Raw genomic sequence first — 23,177 nt, forward strand, 5'->3', positions numbered from 1 at the left:
CTAACCACCACCCCCCACCGCCAACTCTTGGGCTACCCTTTTACCAACGAATAGTGGGATTGACCGTCTCATTATAACGCCTCCACGGCTGAAAGAGCGAGGATGTTTGGTAGGACGGGGATTCGAACCCGCGACCCTCAGATTGTGAGTCGAGCGCCCTAACCACCTGGCCATGCCGGGCCTAGTCCAATAGACTAACGGGATCGCAGGCAGTCAGCATCAGTTATCGCCAACTCTTGAGATATCATTCACAGCCCGAAAAGTGAGGTTTGAACTTCACTATGATAGCGCAACCACGTCTCCAAAATAGTGAACATGACTGTTCGGTAACGAGAAGCGAATCATGTACCTCGAATCCACAGGCTGGCACGCTAACCACCAGGTCACGCCTGACCTTTAATTCCCCATGAACTATATTGGTAAAAATATGTCAGCAATTATTGATAGTCATTAAGATAGTCGTTAAGAGAAAACAGTCTGTTATGCATTAAATGTAATATTAACCTATCTTTTAAAATGTTTCGCCCACCACGGGTATCAAAACCCGATTTCTAGCGTTGTATGTTCCTAGACATACCGCTGTGCCACTGAAGGGGCACTAACAATAGAGCTGTGTAATCACGAAATTATATGGCACAGATTATGAAATATAGGTATCCATGTTGACGTTCGAAACTATAGTGGTATGAGAACTTTGATATGAGAACACTTCGGATACATTTTCAATGCTTAATCTTTCACATGATCAATTTTGGCTTTCAAATATTTGAAGGGATTGACTCGTACATTTCATTTTTTGCTTATATTTTTAATTTCGCGTTTTCTTATTAAAGTAAAAATTTGTTTTGGTGTAACTGTAATTAAATAGAATTAACACATAAATTAGTATTGTTTATCACCTTGACTACAACATCACGTAACTCTCATAAATTGTTTCATTTTATTCCAACAATTATTTCAAATGTTTCAGATGTGCCTTCCAGAGATGATTTTTGACTCCAATATACAAAATCTTCTTAAAACTTTGGCGCACTACGGATTACTTCCAGAATTTGTGAGCGAACAAAGATAAACCTACGTCATAAAGCAGACTATGATGTGCACATCCTCCGGTGTTATTAGATATATGACTAAAGGTACATCCTAGGTGGAAATTACTGTCGCTATGAGCATATCCATTTAATTTTGTTGTGGGCGAAGTTCGAGTAGAAAATGGTAGGAGTTCACACCATTATATTCCTTACTATATAGCGTTATCATTGCTTGGCTGAAAGTTATGATGAACCACAATGAGTCAAAAATCTAATGACAGTTTAGTTTTTACTAATACAAATCTTTATAAATCACCTTTTGTGTCTGTATATGTTTGTCGGAAACAAATTTAACTGCTGAAGCAAGCGGAATGGAGTAAAATGCGTGAAAATTCTAATTAACTTACAAGAATATCATCAATAAGAGTATTTTTGTGTGCATTTCACTTGGTTACAGATATGATTTCTTATTGCTAGTACTGTTTCCTGGACTAATTAAATGCTTGAGCCAATATTACATTTCAGTATTGTAAATGGTTTCAGAAATTTAATGAATGAGTGTACTTTACCCTTAAGATCGCACTAAGGATTATATATATTTTCTGATGTGTAATCCTTCATATATTCAAAAATATTTGTGACGTTTTTAATTCTAAGTAAATTATATTTCACTTTATCAAAAAAACGAATGCTATGAAATTGGTTCTAGATCAATATATCAGATATTTTCGATTTTAAATAAATAAAGGTTGAAATCCATTAATTATTAATGTATTTTAACATAAAACACATAACTAAATGTAGTTATATTTATAACGGCAGTAAGATCACCATGAGTAGAAATCTCATGCGGATAAAACCACAAAAAACACTTTTGGAGACGCAAAAGTGCGTTTCAGTCTTAAAAAAAAACACACTTTTATAATGTATGGAAACAGTTTTTTTTAACATATTCTTGTTTCTAAAGTACGTGCTGTCATGTACACGTGCACTAAGCGAAAAAGATTCACACAGTACGATTTACCGTCACCGTTAAGGCGTATTGCTGAATAACATGAGGGTGTGAAGATATTTTATCTAAGACAAACCGTCGTGATCCTAAAACGTTGACAAAGTCTTGACATTTTAAACTGGAAATTTATTATGTTTGATATTTCGTACTTGAAAGGTGTATTCGGTGGCTTTACAAAACATTTCAAGAGAACACAACACTAGATGTCAGAGTGCCGCTACCAGAATTGTCGCAAACCATACCTCTTAAGACTCAGTTTAGGAGGACACGTCTGATGGATCGATCACCATGAAAGCCACAGTTTTTTGACATTAACTGATAAACTTTTTTATATGAAATGAAAATAAAAATTACACTTCGAGGACATATACGATGTTTATTAGTTGAATTTGGACACAAAATAATTGCGTTTCGAAAATCGCGTATGTGTATCTTCTGGGAATCAAAGAGTATTCGTATTTAAGAACTTCGCGTCGAATCAAACATCTAGTAAAATGATAAAGTCCTCAGATGTTTTCACCATAGAAAATTACCCACTAGAAATCAAATGTTGTGAAGAAACACAAAGTTCTTATAACATTTCTTAAATTTGTACTTTAAAAATTACAACTGTATATATATATATATATATATATTTATAACTTTCATTTATTGGTGCTATGTTGTTAGTTAAGAACACTTACTAACTTTTAGTTTAATCAATCAAGAAAAACTAATAAAGGTATTTCAATTTCAGCTTGGTGTTTAATTTATTGGATATTTGAACTACCTTACCACGATTGCTAATTTCTAAAAAATATCCAGTAATTTGTTTGTTTGTTTTGAATTTCGTGCAAAGCTACACGAGGGCTATATGCGCTAGCCGTCCCTAATTTAGCCATGTAAGACTAGAAGGAAGGCAGCTAGTCATCCTCACCCACCGCCAACTCTTGGGCTACTCTTTTACCAAAGAATAGTGTGATTGACCGTCACATAATAACGCCCCCACGGCTGAAAGGGCGAGCATGTTTGGTGTGACGGGGATTCGTACCCGCGACCCTCAGATTGCGAGTCGAGCGCCCTAACCACCTGGCCATGCCGTGTCATATCTACTCATACATCTCAATCAAACATGAAACCACGCCGAAGGATAGAACGAATTTATCTGATGGATGGTTAAGTAAGTTTATTTTGCACTCTTAGGTTGCAAGCCAAATTTCACTTAGGAGCAATTTAAAAAATTAATGGATAAATTAATCTAGAACGGGCTGTAATGCTCACTTATGATTAAAATTCCTTCTTGTAACAAAACTTAAAACCTGAAGATCCAATTGTAACTTCAAGTTATTAATGAACCATTATGACTCATAGTTCAAAAAAGAAAAGAAAAAAACATTTATAAATATTAAATTAGAAAATAAAAACTTAAAAATAGTGTTGACGTACCGAGCAGTCGTTTTCTCCTACGTAGCACAAGTCCCCAGAGGCACTAGTGGCGATCCAAAGATGGTCTCCATTGATCGCTGTCTCCTAAAGGTTATAATATGGTAACACATTAATACACGATAATTAACATATCCTCAGAAGAACGTTATTTAATCTACGTCTTTAGGTCTTATGATTCGGTATGTAAGGACCAAGCCAAAAGAAGAAGCAAAACAATATAGAGATTTGTAGAAATAATTATGTAATATTTGAAGTTGAATTTCTAAGTTGTAAGCACTTAGCACGGCAGTTGATTATACTTTATTAAAATTACACATTAAAATCAGCTCGATTCTCAAAGTTTTTAATTTTAAAACTTACGCAAGAAAACTGCAGTAATGTTGTGTGAATAAGGAATATAAAAAATGTTGGATTTTGGACGAGGTAATTGATTAAAGATGTTGACTTGAAAATAATAATTATTTTTAGCATAGAAAACCTTTTCGTTGTTCAGATAATGTTTCCTTTTGAAAAAGAAGCCCGGTTAGCTTCCACGATCACGTTTTCTTGAGTACTTTAAGTTTTTATGTTTTAGTTATCGACATATCGATTATGTATTCTCGCTTCCATGGTAGGTGCTATCGGTATCCGAGTAATTCTCTAAATATGAGAAACATTAGAAATGTAATGGGCATAATTTGACTCAATTTGAGGTAATGATTAAACTGTAGTGTACAGTAAAAGTATTTTTTGGTGATGTGAATGTACAGAAGGAAATGGATTTAAGCAAGAGCTCAGTTGTGGTAAAAGAAAACACATCTTTCAAAAAACAATAACTAGTACTGAAATTTCTCTGGTTTCGGTCAAATTTTTGTTCGCTGTCTTTAGCAGGGTGAATTAACACGTTACTTCATATTTAGTGTTGTTTTTTAATTTATTTCTCGTTTTATAGTTTGTGTTAAAATTACGATGTACAGTTACTCAGTAATGACATTTATTTTGGTTTTCCAGTTATGTCAAATACTCGAGTTGATGTTCAATTGTATTTTAACTGTGTGTGTTTTATCTAAACAACTAAATTACAGTATTTACATGGTATGAAAATTACTTTTGTAATATATATAAACATAATAAGCTTAGAAACGGCTGTTGTGTGAACGAGACTAAGTAAATATAAATAACAAAAATAAACATGGAACATATTTAGGCGATATTACACTTTATACAATAAAAGGGTTACATCTTGAACGTATGAAAATACGGAAAAGTAACAACGAATCCATGTTTCATCCTTATCAATTTTTAAGTTGAGAAAATGAATATAAATTAAAATAATTAATTAGTTATTAGTAATTAATACATTTACCCCACTTGTTCTACATCTAGATCTGTGCAAAACATAAAACCATAACGTGAAACAATGGTGGTTTACTACCATGACATTAATATGAAAGAAACTATTATAACAAATAATAAATATTGTATTAATTTAGCGATTAACATCCAGAAGAAATTAATACAATATGTACACGAAATGAAAAATAAGTACGTGACTGATATCACTAAACATTTACTTATGAAAATCAGAAAAAAAGTGGTGCTAATACATAATTGCTACATCTGATACTTAAGTGGCACAAGTAAAATATGCTACCTGAAGTATATAATGCCACATTATAAATGCTATAACACCACGGTTATGAAAAAAATTACACTTTGCTAATATCATTACGTTATTGAAATCTCAATAATCGAAGGAAAATGAATTGCGGCAAAACAAAGGATATCTGAAATGACTTTGGTAATTAGAATTTAATAGTACTAAAGCCTTGAAAAGGGAAGAACAAAGAAATATTATTTAATTATGAAAATAAAAGCAAGAATTGATATCTAGACGTAAACCAGAAATTAAGGTGTAAAAGAAAAAAAAAACGTATATTTATTATCTTATGAATAATAATTGCAAAAATATCATCCAAGCATGCTTTCCTCCATTGTTCGTCAAAACATACAATATAAAAGTATGAAACGAGAAGCAAAGACGTTAGGGTTACCTCACGGGTGCAAAAATACTCACTGCCCAGTCCGGTGTGTTTTGTAAAGTTCTGGTTTCTCCATTCTCTGTAGAAATTTTAATTTCTCCTTGGATAGCTTTTCTGAAAGATCAGATAGAACAAAATTCTAAGTCGCCTCACTGAATGAAGAAAAAAAAAAGCTAAAATATATTAAGCCTTATGAAAGTGTAGGAATACCTTAATGTTGTAGCTCTTTTCTTATCCTCCTTCTTTCTATCTTTAAGTAAGTTGTAAAAGTTTAAATCATGTAACAATGTACAAGCGAAAGTATTATGCAAATGCCAGTTTCTGTAATACAACTGGTTTTTAAATGATTTAAAGGTAAATAAATAGTCTACTTTTAAGTAAAATTCAAATATGAATAAATATTAGGATGTTATGGGTATGAAATCAATTTTTACATTACATCAAGAAGCAACGAATATTAAACAGAGCAACATGAAGGTTGTAATAAAAGTTAAGAACAAATGTTACATAGAAAACAAATATATCCTTCATCTGATAAATGTAGATAAAGATTGTTTGAGCCAGGGTTATGTTTGGTTCATAAGATATTGGGAAGCAATTATTATAATTATTAATAGAATTGATAGATATTCTTAGGAAAACTTAGCGTAATCTCCTGCTACGATGCTAAACAACTTGTTAAATCCTAAATCATATAACAAATCCAAAATGTGAGTTAATACTTTGATGATATGCATAAAAACCTCCATAAAGTGACAATTTTTTTATCATGATCTTGGAGCTACTGATCGGTACGCTTATAATTTAGTCAGAGACCAGATCATTGTCAAATATGCTCATGAAACAGTTTAAATAGATAGCTATGCTGCTCCTTCTCTATTACCCATTAATTGAAGTTACAATAAATAAAAATGCATTGGAAAAGACTAACTAAATTTATAACATAAATTAACAACAATTCTTCAGGTATATTTTCCACGACAATTATTTTGTTATTAAAATTATATAAATAAAAATAGAAATCACATTTAATTATAGGGTTAACATTAACATATCAGTAAAGTAACTTGTTTTACAGAACAGTGCTTTTCAAAAGCTAGAAAATTTTAAAACATTCTAGATTTTACTCTCAGTTGACACATGGTAGAAAAAGTCTTCTGCAATGAGTTGCGAATTCAACCACAGATACTAATATTTTATGCAGCAGGGCTGTGTGGTAGTTGACCGTTAAGACGAGTAGATACAATGTTTTATGGCATCGTACGTCGACTGTCTTATCATGTTTGTTAAGATGATACAGGTTAATCCTTGCTGTTGACATACACCATTCGGTTGACCGACTTGTGTAATAAACATAGCACGTTTTCGACGTGAATGACCATCACGAAAGAACTGATACTAACTGTTAGTGAAGCTGGAGATACTGTGAGGATGTGTTATAAGAATGACGGGTAAATTCCACTATTCGATTAGAGTAGCCCAACAATTGGCGGTAGATGGTGTTGACTAGATGATTTTCCTCTAACCTATTACTTCATAATTAGGGACTGCTAGAGCAGACAGCCCTCGTGCAGCTTTGCATTAAATTCCAAACCAATCCAAGAAGAGTTAGAGGGGGGGGGGATAAGAAAAACCTATAAAAGTACTCTTTATAAGAAAAAATGCTGTTAAAAATAGATACTGTTTCTAGTTTAAGAATAATGCAGATTCTAGCTAAACACGAGTAATTTTACGCGTAAATCAACAAACAACAATACCTCCAACAACACTTATTAAGAAGCAAATATGGCGTCTATAACCATAATAAAACTGTGCGTATAAAACTGTTTAAAAATTCACAAGACCAAATAGATCAGACAGTTGTTAAGTTATAATTTCTTATTTAAAAGAATAAGTATGTTATTTTGTCATTTCGTGTATAAGGTTTCTTGCGGTATTATGAATTTGTGAAAAGCTTAGAAAATCACAGTATTCGTTACTAAGTGAATCCTTTAATAGGAAGAACGTTGTTTTACAAAAAGCACAATACATAAAAAATAAAACGTGTTTGTTTCTGGATACTTAAAGCCATTTAACTATTTAAAACCGTAGCCAAGCAGTCATACGATACAGAACAGTTGTTCCTGAAGTCTTCATACATTTGTTTAACATATTTTGACATTGCAGTCTTAGATCTTTGTGATATAAAGGTGTATCTTACGGCATCATGGTGAGAAATTGTTTGTTAAATCATTTCTGGAAATCTATATCCCAAGTATAAGTTAACCTCAATTGCCGCAAGAAAATTATTTTTTCCTAATGAAATGCTTAATTAATTATTCTGTTACTTAAAGACAAAAATAAACTGAAGTGTTAATTTGAATCGAATCAATAAATGTCATAAATGTCTCGATACAAAATAAGTGAAATCAGTGGCACATTTAGCTGTAGTATGCCTTCTTGTTATAAGACTTTTAAATTTATACATAATTTAATACCACATTTAGAGGTGTGCCCGGCAGGCCAGGTGGTTAGGGCGCTCGAGTCGCAATCTGAGGGTCACACCCCGTCACACCAAACATGCTCGCCCTTTCAGCCGTGGGGGCGTTATAAAGTGACGGTCAATCCCACTATTCGTTGGTAAACAAGTAGCCAAAGAGTTGGCGGTGGGTGGTGATGACTAGCTGTCTTCCCTCTAGTCTTACACTGCTAAATTATGGACGGCTAGCGCAGATAGCCCTCGTGTAGCTTTGCGCGAAATTCAAAACAAACAAACAAACCACATTTAGATCGATAATACGGAGCCTATTTTTAATTAAAATACAAAATAGAAATATCTTCTCATTAAAAGCGAATCTAGATATATATATCACACAGTGTGTATAATCTAGACAGGGCGTAGCCTAGTGGTTAGTGTGCCAAGCAGCAGATGTAAAGATCCAAGGTTCAAACCGCAATATGACGTTACATGCTCCGGACTTCAGTTGTGGGGGCATAACTGTGACAAGTAATTCTGCCATTTGGCTCAGAGTGGCCACATAATAAACACTAATTGGCACTCAATGGATGCCCTCCTAGTTACAGAAGTCCTAAATTAGGGTTGGCTATTCTTGGGTATCAGAAACTTCTAACCTGTCTGTTTAATCCATGTGTTTCATAAGGTACTTACTACTCAACTGAAAATACCAAATACCCTACCAAGAATCTGTCAGAATAAATTTCATTATGTGCAATTGCTAAATGTGATCAGTAGGAAAGGTAATAGTTACTTACATTTTACAATAAAGTCGGTCTAACCCAAAGTGATTGATGTCGTATACGACTATTACACACTCAAGTTAAATACTGTTAGAGGCAGAAACGGTGTAAAAACCGAAACGGATCGAATAAAAACCTGCTCTCGCGGAAATAACGCGTATTAGCTAGCGACTAACAACGCATAACCGGAAGACATTACTGGTTATATTCCGTTGTGGAAACGTGCATTCTTGCCATAGATCCATCCTTTGTCGCTCATGCTACTCCATTCATTTCCTTCTAAAGAGAAAATGGCAAAGATAGACTTTTGATTAATGTTTACAAATCCCGCAGGTAATGCTTTGCTACCTTACACACATAAAAAAACAACAACAACATTTTGTAAAGTTATTACGTTATCTTTACTGGAAGAGAATTCGTAGAGCAGTTCTATATTCTGTTTCGCAGTTATCACACCAGAACCAATGGAACTGCGATTCGTGTTTGTGTATGTGTGTAGATTGGCACGAAGCTTTTCAGTATTTTTTTATATCAAAACAAAACGGATGCTTTACACAAAATTTTAATTCCAACGTGCACGCGACCAAAATTTTTGTAATCTTACAGTTGAAAGATAGGTATTTTTTCTTCAAACCATTAGTTCATAGAACCGTACATTTACAAAACTATTTTTTCTTCTCAATGCCAATATATGTGGCTCACATTTCACACTGAATAAATATATATTTAATTCTAAAAATAAGTGTAGCTGATTTTGAGAAACAAATGCGGAAAAGAAAAATATTATGACCTTAGCTTTATTATACAAAACAGTTATATTTCTTATGTACGAATAATATAACCACTTGTACAGATTACACGAATTTCTAAGTTGAATGACGCTTCGAGATTACCAAAAGTATACACCTTTTCATTTTTTTAGTTTACTTGTTCTAGAATTTTCGTGCAAGGCTACACAAAGGGCTATCTAAGCATAATAAGAACTGATCTATATTTAAAGGAATGAACCTAGTTAATAGCACACGTAGGCCACAAGCTTTCCACATTTCAGAACGAGGACTTGGCATAGCTTAGTGTTTTGGTGTTCATACTGTGAATTTGAGGGTTCCTAGTTCGCGACCAGTTGCCACAAAAATCACCCCATACTTTGGGGTCATGAATGCACTGTAAGAGGAACGGTCAAATTCCACTATCCTGCCAGACAAGAATAGCCCCACAGTTGGCTGTGTATGTGCTATTAACTAGGTTCATGTCAAATTCCACTATCCTAACAGACAAGAGTAGCCCCACAGTTGGCTGTTTGTGTGCTATTAACTAGGTTAATGTCAAATTCCACTATTCTGCCAGACAAGAGTAGCCCCACAGTTGGCTGTTTAGTTATTTATAATTCTGTAATTAAGTTTTCCTAGTTTTACTTATCAACAATCGAGCTGCATGAGATGTTAATGAATAAAACTCAGAAGAAAACACGGTTTCTTCCAAACTAAATATTTGCTAATATGAATGCTTACATACTAATTATTAAGAAGATTGACATGTTATATTATAACCAAATTGGTTTACAAACATGTAGGCATGTTTTATAAAATGTTTTTAAAAGAAAGATTGAAGTTAATTAGATATCACATATCTATTGATAACAGCACCTTTAGGGTTACTAAAACATTAAATATATTACTAAAGCTTGAGGAAATACAAAAACTAACTTTTAACTTTTATCCTGAATTTTTACATTAAAAATTAGTTGATTGAGCTATCAAAAATAATATCCAACTTTATTTTATAATTTATGTAATTTATCCTGTGATTTACAGAATCAAGAGAAAATGAAAGTTCACAAATCTTGAATGATGACATACTGTTACATCATTATGTTTAAGTTAAAAAATAATCCAAGATAAAATTGAGAGGTAGAAGCATAACTAATAACTTAGTAAATACTTTTATGATATATTTAATTAAGATTTGAACTCAATTTTGTTTAGAAAAACGCTTCGAAATAAATTCGCCACATGAAAGTAGGATGATTTCAAGCCAATCAGAAGAATCTGCTTGATTTTGTCCCAATAAATAAAATTTATGTATATTGAAAAACGTTTCCAATCAAATGTATTAAATGAAAGTATAATTATTTGAAAACAATTAGATTACAGGGAATTGCTTAATGTCGCCGCAATATATTAAAAAGCAATTCATCTGATTTTTGAAAAATATTAGGAAATAAATATACCACCAGGCGAAGGCATAACGAAACGATATTAGTTTTGTTACAATGCTTTTGTTTTCTGGTTTTCAGAAAAGTACAGTCTTACAGGGCCCAGTTAGACATTAATCCGTTGTCGTGAAACAATGCTCTATTATAGGACCAATCTAAATATCTACACGTTAAACTGTGTTGATAGATTAGTAAGATTTTTTTTTTCATATTAAGGATGTTTTTAACAACCTCAAATATGAAATGATTGTGTAGATTTTCTACTTCGGAGGGCTGGTCGTGGCCCATACGTTAGCCTACCAGCCTATGGGTCCACGATCACAACGTTCACTTCCTGTTACACCAAAAAACTTAATAATCGTGATACGCAATTTAAGGCCGTGGGTGCGTTATTTGGTCTAACAAGATTAACCAAAGAACTTGTAGTGGGTTTTGTTGCCTAGCCGTTTTCTCTTTAGTCTATCAATTCCAAATTAAGGACGACTAGCGGAGGTAGATTTAACATAACATAATGTTTAGGGATAACAAGGGACTTATTGGTCCATCTATGCTGTCCAATCCTCTAAACTAAACTAAAACTATTAAATATAAAATATAATAAACAATCCTCAAAGTTAGCCCTTATCATTCAGATATTTAGCAAGCTTTCTCTTAAACTCACTTTAATTTATTGTCTCCAAAACATCTAAAGGCAATTTGTTTCAAAGGCCAACCACCCTGTTAGAAAAATATAACTGTCTTAGCTGAAGATGTCTCTTACCCTGCTGAAATTTATATCTGTGTCCCCTAGTCTTACCATTCTCACCATTAAGTATGAAAAAAGACGATGTATCAACACTACCAATTCTCTTTACAGTCTTAAACACCTCAATCAGATTCATTCTAACTCTTTTTTTTCAAGAGAAAACAATTTCAGAGATTATAACCTCTCCTCATATGACAAACATTTTAGTAGTCCTCTTCTGAACCCTTTCCAACAACTCAATGTCCTTCCTAAGATAAGAAGCCCAAGACTGAATACAATACTCCAAATGTGGCCTAACCAATAACCTATATAACGAAATTATAACCTCTTTAGACTTGTATTCAATATTTCTGTAGTTATAACCTAAAATTCTATTTTCCCTACCACTAGCAACAGCACACTGCTTGGATGGCTTAAGAGACTGATCAATCACTACACCAAGATCCCCTTCTTTCATAACACTGTTAAGGTTATTCCCATCCAAATAATACTTATAACTCAAATTATGATAACCCACATGCATTATATTGCATTTATGATAATTAAAACCCCTCTGCTGCTTATTCTCCCAACTCACCAAATAATCTAAATCGTTTTATAAAACAGTATCCTCCTCCTCACAGCCAGCAACATCCAAGATCCTAATATCATCAGCAAGTTTAAGTATTTATTGACCATTCCTTCAACTATGTCATTGATGTAAATCAAAAGAGCAAAGGTCCTAAGACTAAGCCCTGAGGTACCCACTTGTGATATTAATACAATTTGACTGAACTCCATTTGTAACAACCCTCTGCTTTCTTCTATCCAGCCACTCTTATATCCAATTTGCTAACTTATCCCCCACGCCTATAGATATAATTTTTTATAAGCCTTTTATGTGGCACCTTGTCAAATTCTTTCTAAAAATATAAATATACACCAAATCTACACCCTTACCTTCATCTAAATGAGCAGTAATCTTAATAAAGAATGTCAAAAGATTTGTAAAGCAAGATTTTACCTTGGTGAAACCAGGTTGACTATCGAATAAAATTCTAAACTTTGTTAAGTAAATGACTTTGCAAAGTATCTTTGCATCTGATGTAAGACTAATAGGCCTATAATTACTTGGGCGATTTTTCTCATCTCCTATGAAAAGAGAAATAGCATTAGCCAACTTCCAATACTCTGACATCTGCCCACTATTTAAGGACTTACAAAAAATACTAGCAAGTGGCTCACATATCCAATCCGTACGAGAAATATTATCTGGCCCAGGAGACTTATCGTTCTTTAAACTTCCCATTTTTCAAACAAGCTTAGAATTAATGTGATTTTCATGTTCTATCTTGCTTCTATCTATCAATTGTTCAAGATGAAGAATATTGCTAAATCTTTCTTAGTAAAAACTGAAGAAAAAGCAGAACTTAGTAACTCAGGCATCTCATAATCGTCAGATACGAGTCTTTTTTATCACCCCTCAAAGGTCCTACCCTTATCCTAACATTCAGTTTCATTAGTTAAAGAAATTCTTACTGTTAATGTTTAGATTTTCAGCCAAACTTTTTCAGACATCATTTTTGATGTCCCAAATTCCTGTTTGAACAACTTTCTTGATCTTCTATAATCTTCTAAATCTCCCGTTATACTAGTTAATTTAAATTTCTTAAAGTTGTGATGCTTTTCTTTAATTTTATCTCTTATATCATTTGTGAGCCAACCTGGTTTTTCACCTGCAGTCACCCTTTTCTTTCTACAAGGAATATGCTTATCTTGAATATTTAACAATTTTCCACACCTGATCACTGTCTACAAATAACTCATCTGCTCAATTCAGATAATTCTTGTTGTATCAATTCAAAATTTGCTTTTTTTAAATGTGTAACCAAAATATCATTATGCCTGATCTCCATATGCAGCAAAATATATAATTTAATAGGAAAATGACCCAACTTCCACCTTCTCAATCATTTCTCTATCAGACGTTAACAATAAATCTAAAATAGCATTATTTCTAGTAGGTTTCTTGACCAATTGGTGAAAAAAATCATCTTGAACAGTTTCAAAAAACCTTTCTCCCTCATGGTTTGACTCTAGCATTTCCCAATGTATACACCTGAAATTAAAATCACCCATAATTATGACCTCATTAACAGCTGAAATCTTAATCTCACTGTAAAATTTCTCATTAATTTAATCAGTATCATCTGTTGGTCTCTAACAAATTCTCATTAAAGACCATTTTCATTTTTTTATCCGCTAATAGAAATTAAATGGATTCAATCTCCTTCCTATTATCTCCTCAACTTCAACAAGACATAACTCACATTGTACATATAATGCCACTACTCCCCTCTCTTTAATACTCTAATCCTATTAAATAACCCATAACCCTGTATTTCAAAGAAATTTCTGTCATCAAAATCGTCTACATTTAACCATGTTTCAGTAATTCCCATTATATCACAATCCTCCATTCCTACCAGCGCTCTAAAGTAATCTGTTTTACTCCTTATACTTCCAGCATTACAATAGTAACAATTAAGCATACCCTTAGAACTACTTTTATACTCAGTTCCTATGCTAAACGTTCTTCTACATCTTATTTTTTGCATTTAGTTCATCCTGGCTCCCACCACTGTCTAGTCCTAATTTAAAACTTCCCTTACAGCTGAGTTAATAGCCCTTGCGAATAAGCCAGCCCTACTCTCTCTCTCTCTATATATATATATAAGTCCAAACAGACAATCTGCTCATCCTTACATATTAACCTAAGCTTACCATACTGCCATAGTGACATGACACATAGCATCCCTGACACAATTAAGTTATGGGTCTTTTTTTTAAAATGCCTTTATCAACCCCTTGTACTTATCAATTAGCTCCTCTGACCTATCTTTTTCTACATCATTAGCCTCTACGTGCACAACAAGAACTGCATCATTGCTAGCCCCTTTTATTATAGCACTTGCTCTGTTAGTTATATCCTACACCCGTGCCCCTGGGATAAGCGCAAATAACCATAAAAAATACCTACTTCAAAGTTTTCAGTTCTAGTAAATATTAACTAGTCTTAACTCGTCTATAAGATATAGTATTGTTTTAATTGTTAATAAACATAAAGCTACAACAACGGGATATTTGTTTCGTGTCAACCAAAGGCATCAAAACCCGATTTTTAGTGTCATAAACCTAGAGATTTGCTTCTGAGCCACTGGGGGAGGACATAGAAAGTATAGTGTATAAAAACAACAATGTACCTTCCTTTCTTCCAGATTAAGAGAAAGGAACAGCTTTATTATAAAAAAAATATACGTTTAAAGTATAATAAAACACAATAGGCAATGACATTAAAAATTATTTAAATAGATGGTAAATATTTGAAGTAAAAACTTTGTACGTATTGTCATCGCATTGCTACTGAACGCAAATTTTAATTATGTTATTTTAAGATATTTCGTGTTTAGTTTAATGTTATTTACTTGCTTTGATGCCGCAGTTCTACACATTTATCTTATACGAAAATAAAACAACAACTGGTAATTCATGTGACAAAACCTATGGGTATGTATGTAGTTACAAATCGACATAGGTTATCGACTATAATCGGATATATTTTTTCCGCTAAATTTACACTTTCACATTTAGCTCTTTAGGCTGGATTAGCCTGGTGAGGAAGGACAATAATTGGATCCTCATGGGAACTTTTGACATTATTGTTACGCATGTAGTTTCCATCAACATTGAGACCTCCAAATAATTTTTAATAATATTTTATCATACATAAATTTTTTTTGAGCTTTTTTGTAAACTTTTCACTCAGAAATAGTAGGCCTATGTTTTACGAGATTAATATGAGATAAATGGTCTGTCTGTGTTTATATCAAATAAAAACAAAAAAATATTTTTGCCTAGTATAATACTGACCAATATTCCGTCATTCTTCTCGGGCAATTCTACACAAATACAGAAGTACTGATTATTTGACTAAGGCTTTTTAAGACTTTCTGATCTGCTAGAATCGTTCTCAAGCGGTTTTCATCTTTTCCTAGATGTATATGTGTATCTTTATAGATGCTAATATTTAATCTCTTGGTGTTCTACATAGTCTTCCGATCAAATGGTATTGGTTACCATGGTTACCATGATAAGCAGTACGCAGGCATTAAGTCACGAATGACAACAGAGCGTGAAAATGCGCGAGAGAATTGCGTAATTCTTAAGACAAAGTTGATAAAAATTAAACCTTAGTTCGAATAAAAGTTTGTGGAGTTTGAAAAAATAACTAGAGAAATTAATATTAGCGAAAATTCAAAATTATTTTTAACAAAGTCTATTTCTATAGTTATTAGAAACGGGATGAATACCAATGCATGCAAATCCAAAATAGTGGGCACTAGTTAGTTACATCAATATAGAATTTAATAAACTTTCCTTAAAAATGTCTACTGTATCATGCATCAGACATTTCAGGCAATAATAATCAGATTTATATTCTGTAACGATATTTTCTTAATAATTCAGGGTAGATTATATAGATAATTAAATTATAGTTTATAAATTAACCATGCATTTCAAGTAATTTCGCTCTAAAGTAATTTTTAATTCTATAGATTATGCATTATATATATTTGAGTTAAAAAGTAATCAATGATTTTATACATCATGGATGTCACCCGTTTCAGTATAAATTGGTTAGAAAATTCAGTCAATGCTAGTGTCAATAACCAATAATCTTTCCACGTTGAGTGAGTTATCCTGTGTTGTTCGTACTAGCCTAATTCATAGATTCAGATCATAGATATGTGTTCAGATCAGAGAGTTAGAATTTTCATGACGGGGATATCCCTTGTACTTAAAGACATTGGAGAACAAAGAATACAGATCAACTTGGCGAACCAGAACTATCATGAAAGAGACTGGCAACAAGTCGAACCACAGCCAAGGTAAGCAAAATACAGCATCAGGTAACAGGTGAGAATGCAAAATGCAGCGTCTTGTAACAGGTGAGAATCCATGAATGCAAAGTTCAGTGGGAAAAGACGTTCACGTGCCCCTGGCAACAATATCTATTCAACAGTCGCTTACTTCAAAATACGGTGAATGAATCGGGTACTTATGCTTTTACTTAAGAAAACATACCAATCAAATTAGGGAACGGACTGTTGAATTGGATGCTGGAAAACTGTGGTCAACGTAAATGGGTTATGGAAACTTGCAGGAAGGTGTGCATGGCTTTGGACATGACAACCTTACGATTGGATTTTTTGAAATAGAAAATACGCTCCAGGCTTGTGTCAACATGGGTTGTACCGTGATGCTCCAAAATCATTATTGCTCTGTATTGCTAATAGGAATAAATCAACAGTAAGAAGAACACTGGACTGAGAAACTGTAAAAGAGAATTCAAAACAAAAAAGGTGCACACTTGTTTGGAAATGTTTTGAGATAACATCTATGTGATAGGGATTTCGCGTTAGCACACCACAAGAGGATTATTGGATATTTTAGGAACAAATTATATTAAATCATGAATAAATAAAATAAAATTTATCAACTCATTTTATTTTGTCGCTTCATTCTCGCATTTTCAACAGAGAAAACGCATAAAAATCAACTGCACTAGAATACAATGCCAAAACTCACTGAGAATATACTAAAAGTTGACTGCAAATCTATTTCTAGTTGAGGATCAACTTCCTTTAAAATAACATTTTTATGAAGTCAATATGCTCTATCATCAACACTGTTAACACGATCAAGTTGAATAAAAACACCCGTATACAATGAACTACATCTTTCTTATCTGTGTAACTCGTAAATAGCAATATGATATGATAAAGAAAATAATATGATGAAGCGCCTTTGCTCTCACTATTTGTTTGTTTCCACTGCTTTATATTATCATCTTTCTTTTTACTGCCAAGAAGCAACTTTTATGCGACATCTAATAAAATCTCTTCCGGGCTTTTATTATCATACTTACTTCACATTATACCAATTTTCTACATTTACGAGACTTTTGGGTCTTTACACAATTAACAGTCGGCACTTGTATAGATTAAATGATGAAGTATCTCTAATTATCTATATATCTCTCGTTTTCTATTCTCGCTTAGCAAACCATCGTGTTGACTACCGTCAAAGTTTTATTTTGTTGTTATAAGCGTGTTGATTGCGTGAGTTTCTTTGGATTTTGAATGGAAATGTTTAATACTCCATCAAAGAAAATGTCTCTTGTTTGTTATAAGTGGTTGCGTTTTACTGATGATTTTGGTGAGAATTACAAAAAATACTAATGTGGCTCAGAAATTTCAAATATGAAATTTGAGAGAATTGTATCTTCATTATCAAACTGGAATATTCAGAAATTACTGCTCAATGAATCGGAAGAACTTATAATGTGAGCAATGTGTATAAGATGTAGAAGCAGATGGATTACAAAACTTAATATAGATATTGAGCTATTTGAAACTTTCATTGATCCTTTGAACATGCGAAAGTACGTGAATGTTGTGTCTTACAACATTTTTGGAATAAATACATACTTGGCCCGGCATAGCAAGGTGGTTTGGGCGTTTGACTCGCAAGTTTGAGGATCGCGGGTTCGAATCTCCGTTTCACCAAACACGCTCGCCATTTCAGCCGTGGGAGCGTTATAACGTGACAGTCAATCCCACTTTTAGTTGGTAAAAGAGTAACCCAAGGGTTGACGGTGGGTGGTGATAAGTGGCTGCTTTTCCTCTAGTCTTTCACTGCTAAATTAGGGACGGCTAGCGCAGATACCCATCGTGTAGCTTTGCGCGAAATTCGAAAAACAAACAAACAAATACACACTTAGAAACGCATTTCTAGTCTAAATCATACAAACTGTGTGTACATGTACACGATGCATTTAATTTATTTTATTTTAGAGAAAGCATTGAATAGTCCATAAGATAAAATGCAGTTAATCAATGCTGTCTTCCTAGCCGAACTGTACCGCTGAAAAGAGAATATTCAAAGAACAATAGCGTAGTAGAAACAAGCCAAAAGTACGTGTATACTTGAAGTCCAGTTATTCAGTTTCATATTTCAGAAACAGTGGAGAAATGTTCGCTATATAATGTTCATTAGTACACGCTCAGCATATAAAGCTAATCGTGTTATCAGTTGATAGAGCTTAATATCTCTCATTTTGGTTTCAGTTGAATGTTTTAACCAAGTTTAGTAACACCAAAGCGACGATGAATATATCTACTCAGTTCCTAAATGTGCCTTCCTTAACATTTTCATGGGCTCTAATTTCCTTCGACCCAGGTGAATTAGACCAGTTTATACTATTTAAAGAATCACATATACCATAGTTTATAAATAGTACACTTATGCTATAGATTAAAAGTAGTACAATTATGTCATAGCTTATAAGTAGTACACTTATACCATAAATTTTAAACACAACACTTATATCATATTTATAAGTGGTACAATTATACCACAGCTTATAAGTAGTACATTTTTGCTGAATACTGAAATATATATGTAAGGTTCTTCCTTTACAAAGACAATTAAAGCCCAAATTTATCAACAGATTCAAAATGTAGCGTAATAACTTAAATGATCAGAATGCACGAAGCATGAACTTTTAAAGCTCGAATTAAACGCCACATGTCGACATAGAGAATGATGAAGACCACATTTACTGGACAGTAAACTGGTTTTCGTCGAAACCCTACTTTATTGACGTCACAGTACTGACGTCAATGAGGTAACAATATACAGGTTCGGCCCGGCTTCTCATTCAACCTTTTTTTTTTTTTTGATTTATTACACCAACACTTTCAAGTGTACGAAAAGGCAGTAAGTTCTGAAAGGCGGAAAGTCTAGTTCATGTATTGTAGTGTTTACTAACATTAAAAAAAGTAGTAACACACATAAAAGAAATACATTATGTTCAACGTCAGTGACTTAGAGTTGGACAAAATGATATACGTAAAACAATACTGTTTAAACAAAATCCAAATTACCCTTCTTACATCCGGTTATTAGATCCTTAGAATATTTTAGTTGTTCTGCAAGAGAAGGAGAAGGTTGTTATTCTTAGACTCAACCGAGAGAATCGTAGGATAGGAAAACTATTAAAACATTGTTTATATTGTGTTAGTCTGGTTTGTTTTTTACCGCAAAAATATCATGGTTAAACTAAGAACAAAGATATAAGAAACCCTATAACCCGAGCGCTTTCGAAAAGTAAACCTTTCTTCATTAGGGGGAAACAACGTTGCTAGGGTTTCTTATTTTTGTCTTTTTTGTTTAAATTAAGACATATAATTCGAAAACTATTTTCTATACTTAGAGGTAATTACCTTAAAGGTGAGAAACTGGGAAGCTTACAATAACGGTAATTTGTAAAAAGACATTTATTAAGTAATTTAAATAATAAAACAAGCACTTCTTTAATATTACTAATTAAATTTGTTTGTTTGTTTTGAATTTCGCGCAAAGCTACACGAGGGCTATCTGCGCTAGCCGTCCCTAATTTAGCAGTGTAAGACTAGAGGAAAGGCAGCTAGTCATCACCACCCACCGCCAACTATTGGGCTACTCTTTTACCAACGAATAGTGGGAATGACCGTCTCATTATAACTCTCCCACGGCTGAAAGGGCGAGCATATTCGGTGTGATGGGGATTCAAACCCGCGACCTGCAGATTGCGAGTCGAGCGCCCTAACCACCTGGCCATGCTTGGCCTATTCATTAAAAACTCTACTTCGGTCGAAACGGTAATTTGTAAAAAGACATTTATAAAGTAATTTAAATAATAAAACAATCACTTCTTTAATATCATTCATTAAATACTCTACTTCGGTCGAAATAATTTTCAAGTACTATACTGTTTACTTAGGAAGGACGGTATATCTTCTAATCCTTGGCGTAACTAAACCATAGGGTCCTTGTAGCACTGTTGTTAACTATTGAGGGGGTGTCTCAAGAGGCTGGGGTTCATGGATCTCGGTTGCTCATGGACTTGATCCAACTAATGCTTCTGAAATCACTTGGGTTATCTAGTTTTTAGTATTGTAATTTATATGCTGTCTTATCATACGTGATTCTTTAATATCACGAGTTTAGCTTCACACCCACAACATGAACCAATGTCAGATACATAAATATTGCTTACTTAAGTTTATTTATTTCGGATAATCGTGCTGAGCTACATAAGATATATTTGCATTATCCGTCCTTAATTTTGAACTGATAGACAAGCTGCAAAGTAGTTAGTCAACAGCACTCACCTCTTGGGTTATTGTTGACTGACCTCCACACTTATAGCAAATTCACAGCCCAAAGTCCGTAGTGCATATTTTTTGACAACTGGAAAAGAGCCATAAACCCTCAGGTTCACTGTCTGAGCACGCGAACTACTAGGCCACGCACGGTCAATATAAAGTTAGAAGCAAACTTGTCATACAGATTACTCATCCAAAGTAAAACAAACCCTATACAATCAAGTCAACATATCATGCTCAATGATATATATATATATATATATATATATACTGAATATAATTGGAAATAATTTATTGACAGCAATTTAGTAATTTAAATAATGGCATTCCGCATTTTTCATTAAAAATAGTTTCATTAATATTATTTGTTAAATGTTTAAGGCACTTTTTATACTATTATTATTAATATTTTTTTTACTCTTATGAAGACTATTTCGCATTGTTAGAATAGTATATGGATTTCAGATTAGTTAACGAACCGCATGAGATATTATTGGGATGATTCATTGTATTCTAGTTATTATAGGCTTTAAGTCTTATATTGGTTTGTTATTATTCACTTTTTGCCAGTTAGTTATATAGAACTGACTTCATTAACTTATAAGTTGAATGTTTTAGTTTGTCTATAAAATTATTTTTTTATGACAAGTTATTAACAATTCTTACTATAGATACACATATATTAAGGTTAATGATGAAAAGTACAACGACGGCAGCATTAACGAACATTTGACACGTGTGTGTGTTCAGTAACAAACATTTAACTCTTGAACGTTTCGGAACATACATATTCCATCTTCAGCAAGCTATATTGAACCAGGTAAAACATTAGGTACAAAAATGTATAAAGTTCAAACAATTTATAAAGAGTAATTAAATTATAGAATAAAAGGATGAAATATATTAAAAGTCAAGCAAATAAACAATAAAGAATATGATAATGCAACAATTGTAACAATATTATACAAGTTATTCAGAACAGACTTAATTATAGTGAAGTTGTGTTAATATTTAAAGTTGGGAATTAATTTATAATAGATAAACTTTCTTGAATTAAAAGTTCAATATTGGATAATCAAGATGAAATGACTTTGAAATTTGTAATAAAGATAGGCAGGTTAGGGTTTTCACTATTGTGTGCGAATTGTGGACTCTGGTGGATTTGATAGTTTTTACCAGTTCTGCTTGATACTTTCATACGTTCGCAGGCTCGTAGGTGTAATTGGCATATAGTTTTGTAAGTAGCATTACAGTCACCACAAGTGTATTTATACACGATCCTGAAACACATAGGGGTAAGCAATAGGTCTTTAGATCTGAATTGATTTTGTATTTTGAAAGGTGATTTAAATATTATTTGTAGTTGAACTTGTGGATAAAACGTTTTAATAATTCTTAAAATTTGTGACTTCACTATGAAACTTTGCTTACCTAAAAAAAAAAGGAACGATCAGTTTTAATGGGCATTTGTCAACAGTGTATGATTTCATTGGGGTTCAAATTATGAGAAAGGAACTTACGTGTTAGGGCTTGAATAAAATGTAAGGGGGTAGCAGTTGTTTATTAGAATGTTTTGTAAGGTGGTGATTTCGGTATGAAGAGAAAGGTAATTAGAACAGATGATATATGCTCTATTGAGAAGATATTTCGAAACGTTCAAGAATTAAATGTTTATTACTGTACACACGTGTCAAATGTTCTTTGTTGCTGCCGTCGTTCTACTGTTCATGATTAAGGTTAACTTTAGAATAATCTCTAAAAAGACAGCGATATAATTTGCGTCAATATTTGCCTGAAGTTGTCTGTCATTGATGCACTTTTTACCTTCAGTGTAATGATATTAATATCCATTTTACTTCACTTGTTTTTGTTTACTACATTTGACATGATAAATCGATAAAATAGTTACTGATCCTCACGCAGCTTTAAGATCTGCTAGCAATAAGCTCCAGTTATCGTGTGGTGGCTTCACTGCAGCTACAGTTTTAAATCTTCATTCTAGTGTAGTAAATCCCTTCTTGTTGTTTCAACATTGTCTGCGGTATATTTATTCCCATTAAAAATCTATCATTTTCTGACATACTCCTTTTCATGGCTGGAGACGGCCTGAATGAGTAATGAAGAAAAACTTTAATATATTTTAACATAACAGCAAATGTACAACGTTTCGACAAGGTTTTATAATCATCTTATGATGTCAAAAACTTGTCGAAATGTATTAAATTTTCTTTTTTGTTAAA

At 33.0% G+C, this 23,177-nt stretch overlaps 1 protein-coding gene across 1 annotated transcript in view; it reads right to left on the minus strand.

Annotated features, from left to right (window-relative positions):
• The window catches only part of LOC106464779 (eye-specific diacylglycerol kinase-like), a 263,541-nt gene that overhangs the window by 74,034 nt on the left and 166,330 nt on the right, over positions 1–23,177 (minus strand). The window contains exons 2-3 of the mRNA XM_022393146.1: positions 5,525–5,603; positions 3,469–3,552 (exon numbers count right to left, since the gene is read on the minus strand). Coding sequence (XP_022248854.1) covers positions 3,469–3,552; positions 5,525–5,603 — 163 coding nt within the window. The remainder of the gene's footprint in view (positions 1–3,468; positions 3,553–5,524; positions 5,604–23,177) is intronic.

Source organism: Limulus polyphemus, unplaced genomic scaffold, assembly GCF_000517525.1.
Source record: "Limulus polyphemus unplaced genomic scaffold, Limulus_polyphemus-2.1.2 Scaffold63, whole genome shotgun sequence".
NCBI classification, from domain to species: Eukaryota; Metazoa; Arthropoda; class Merostomata; order Xiphosura; family Limulidae; genus Limulus; species Limulus polyphemus.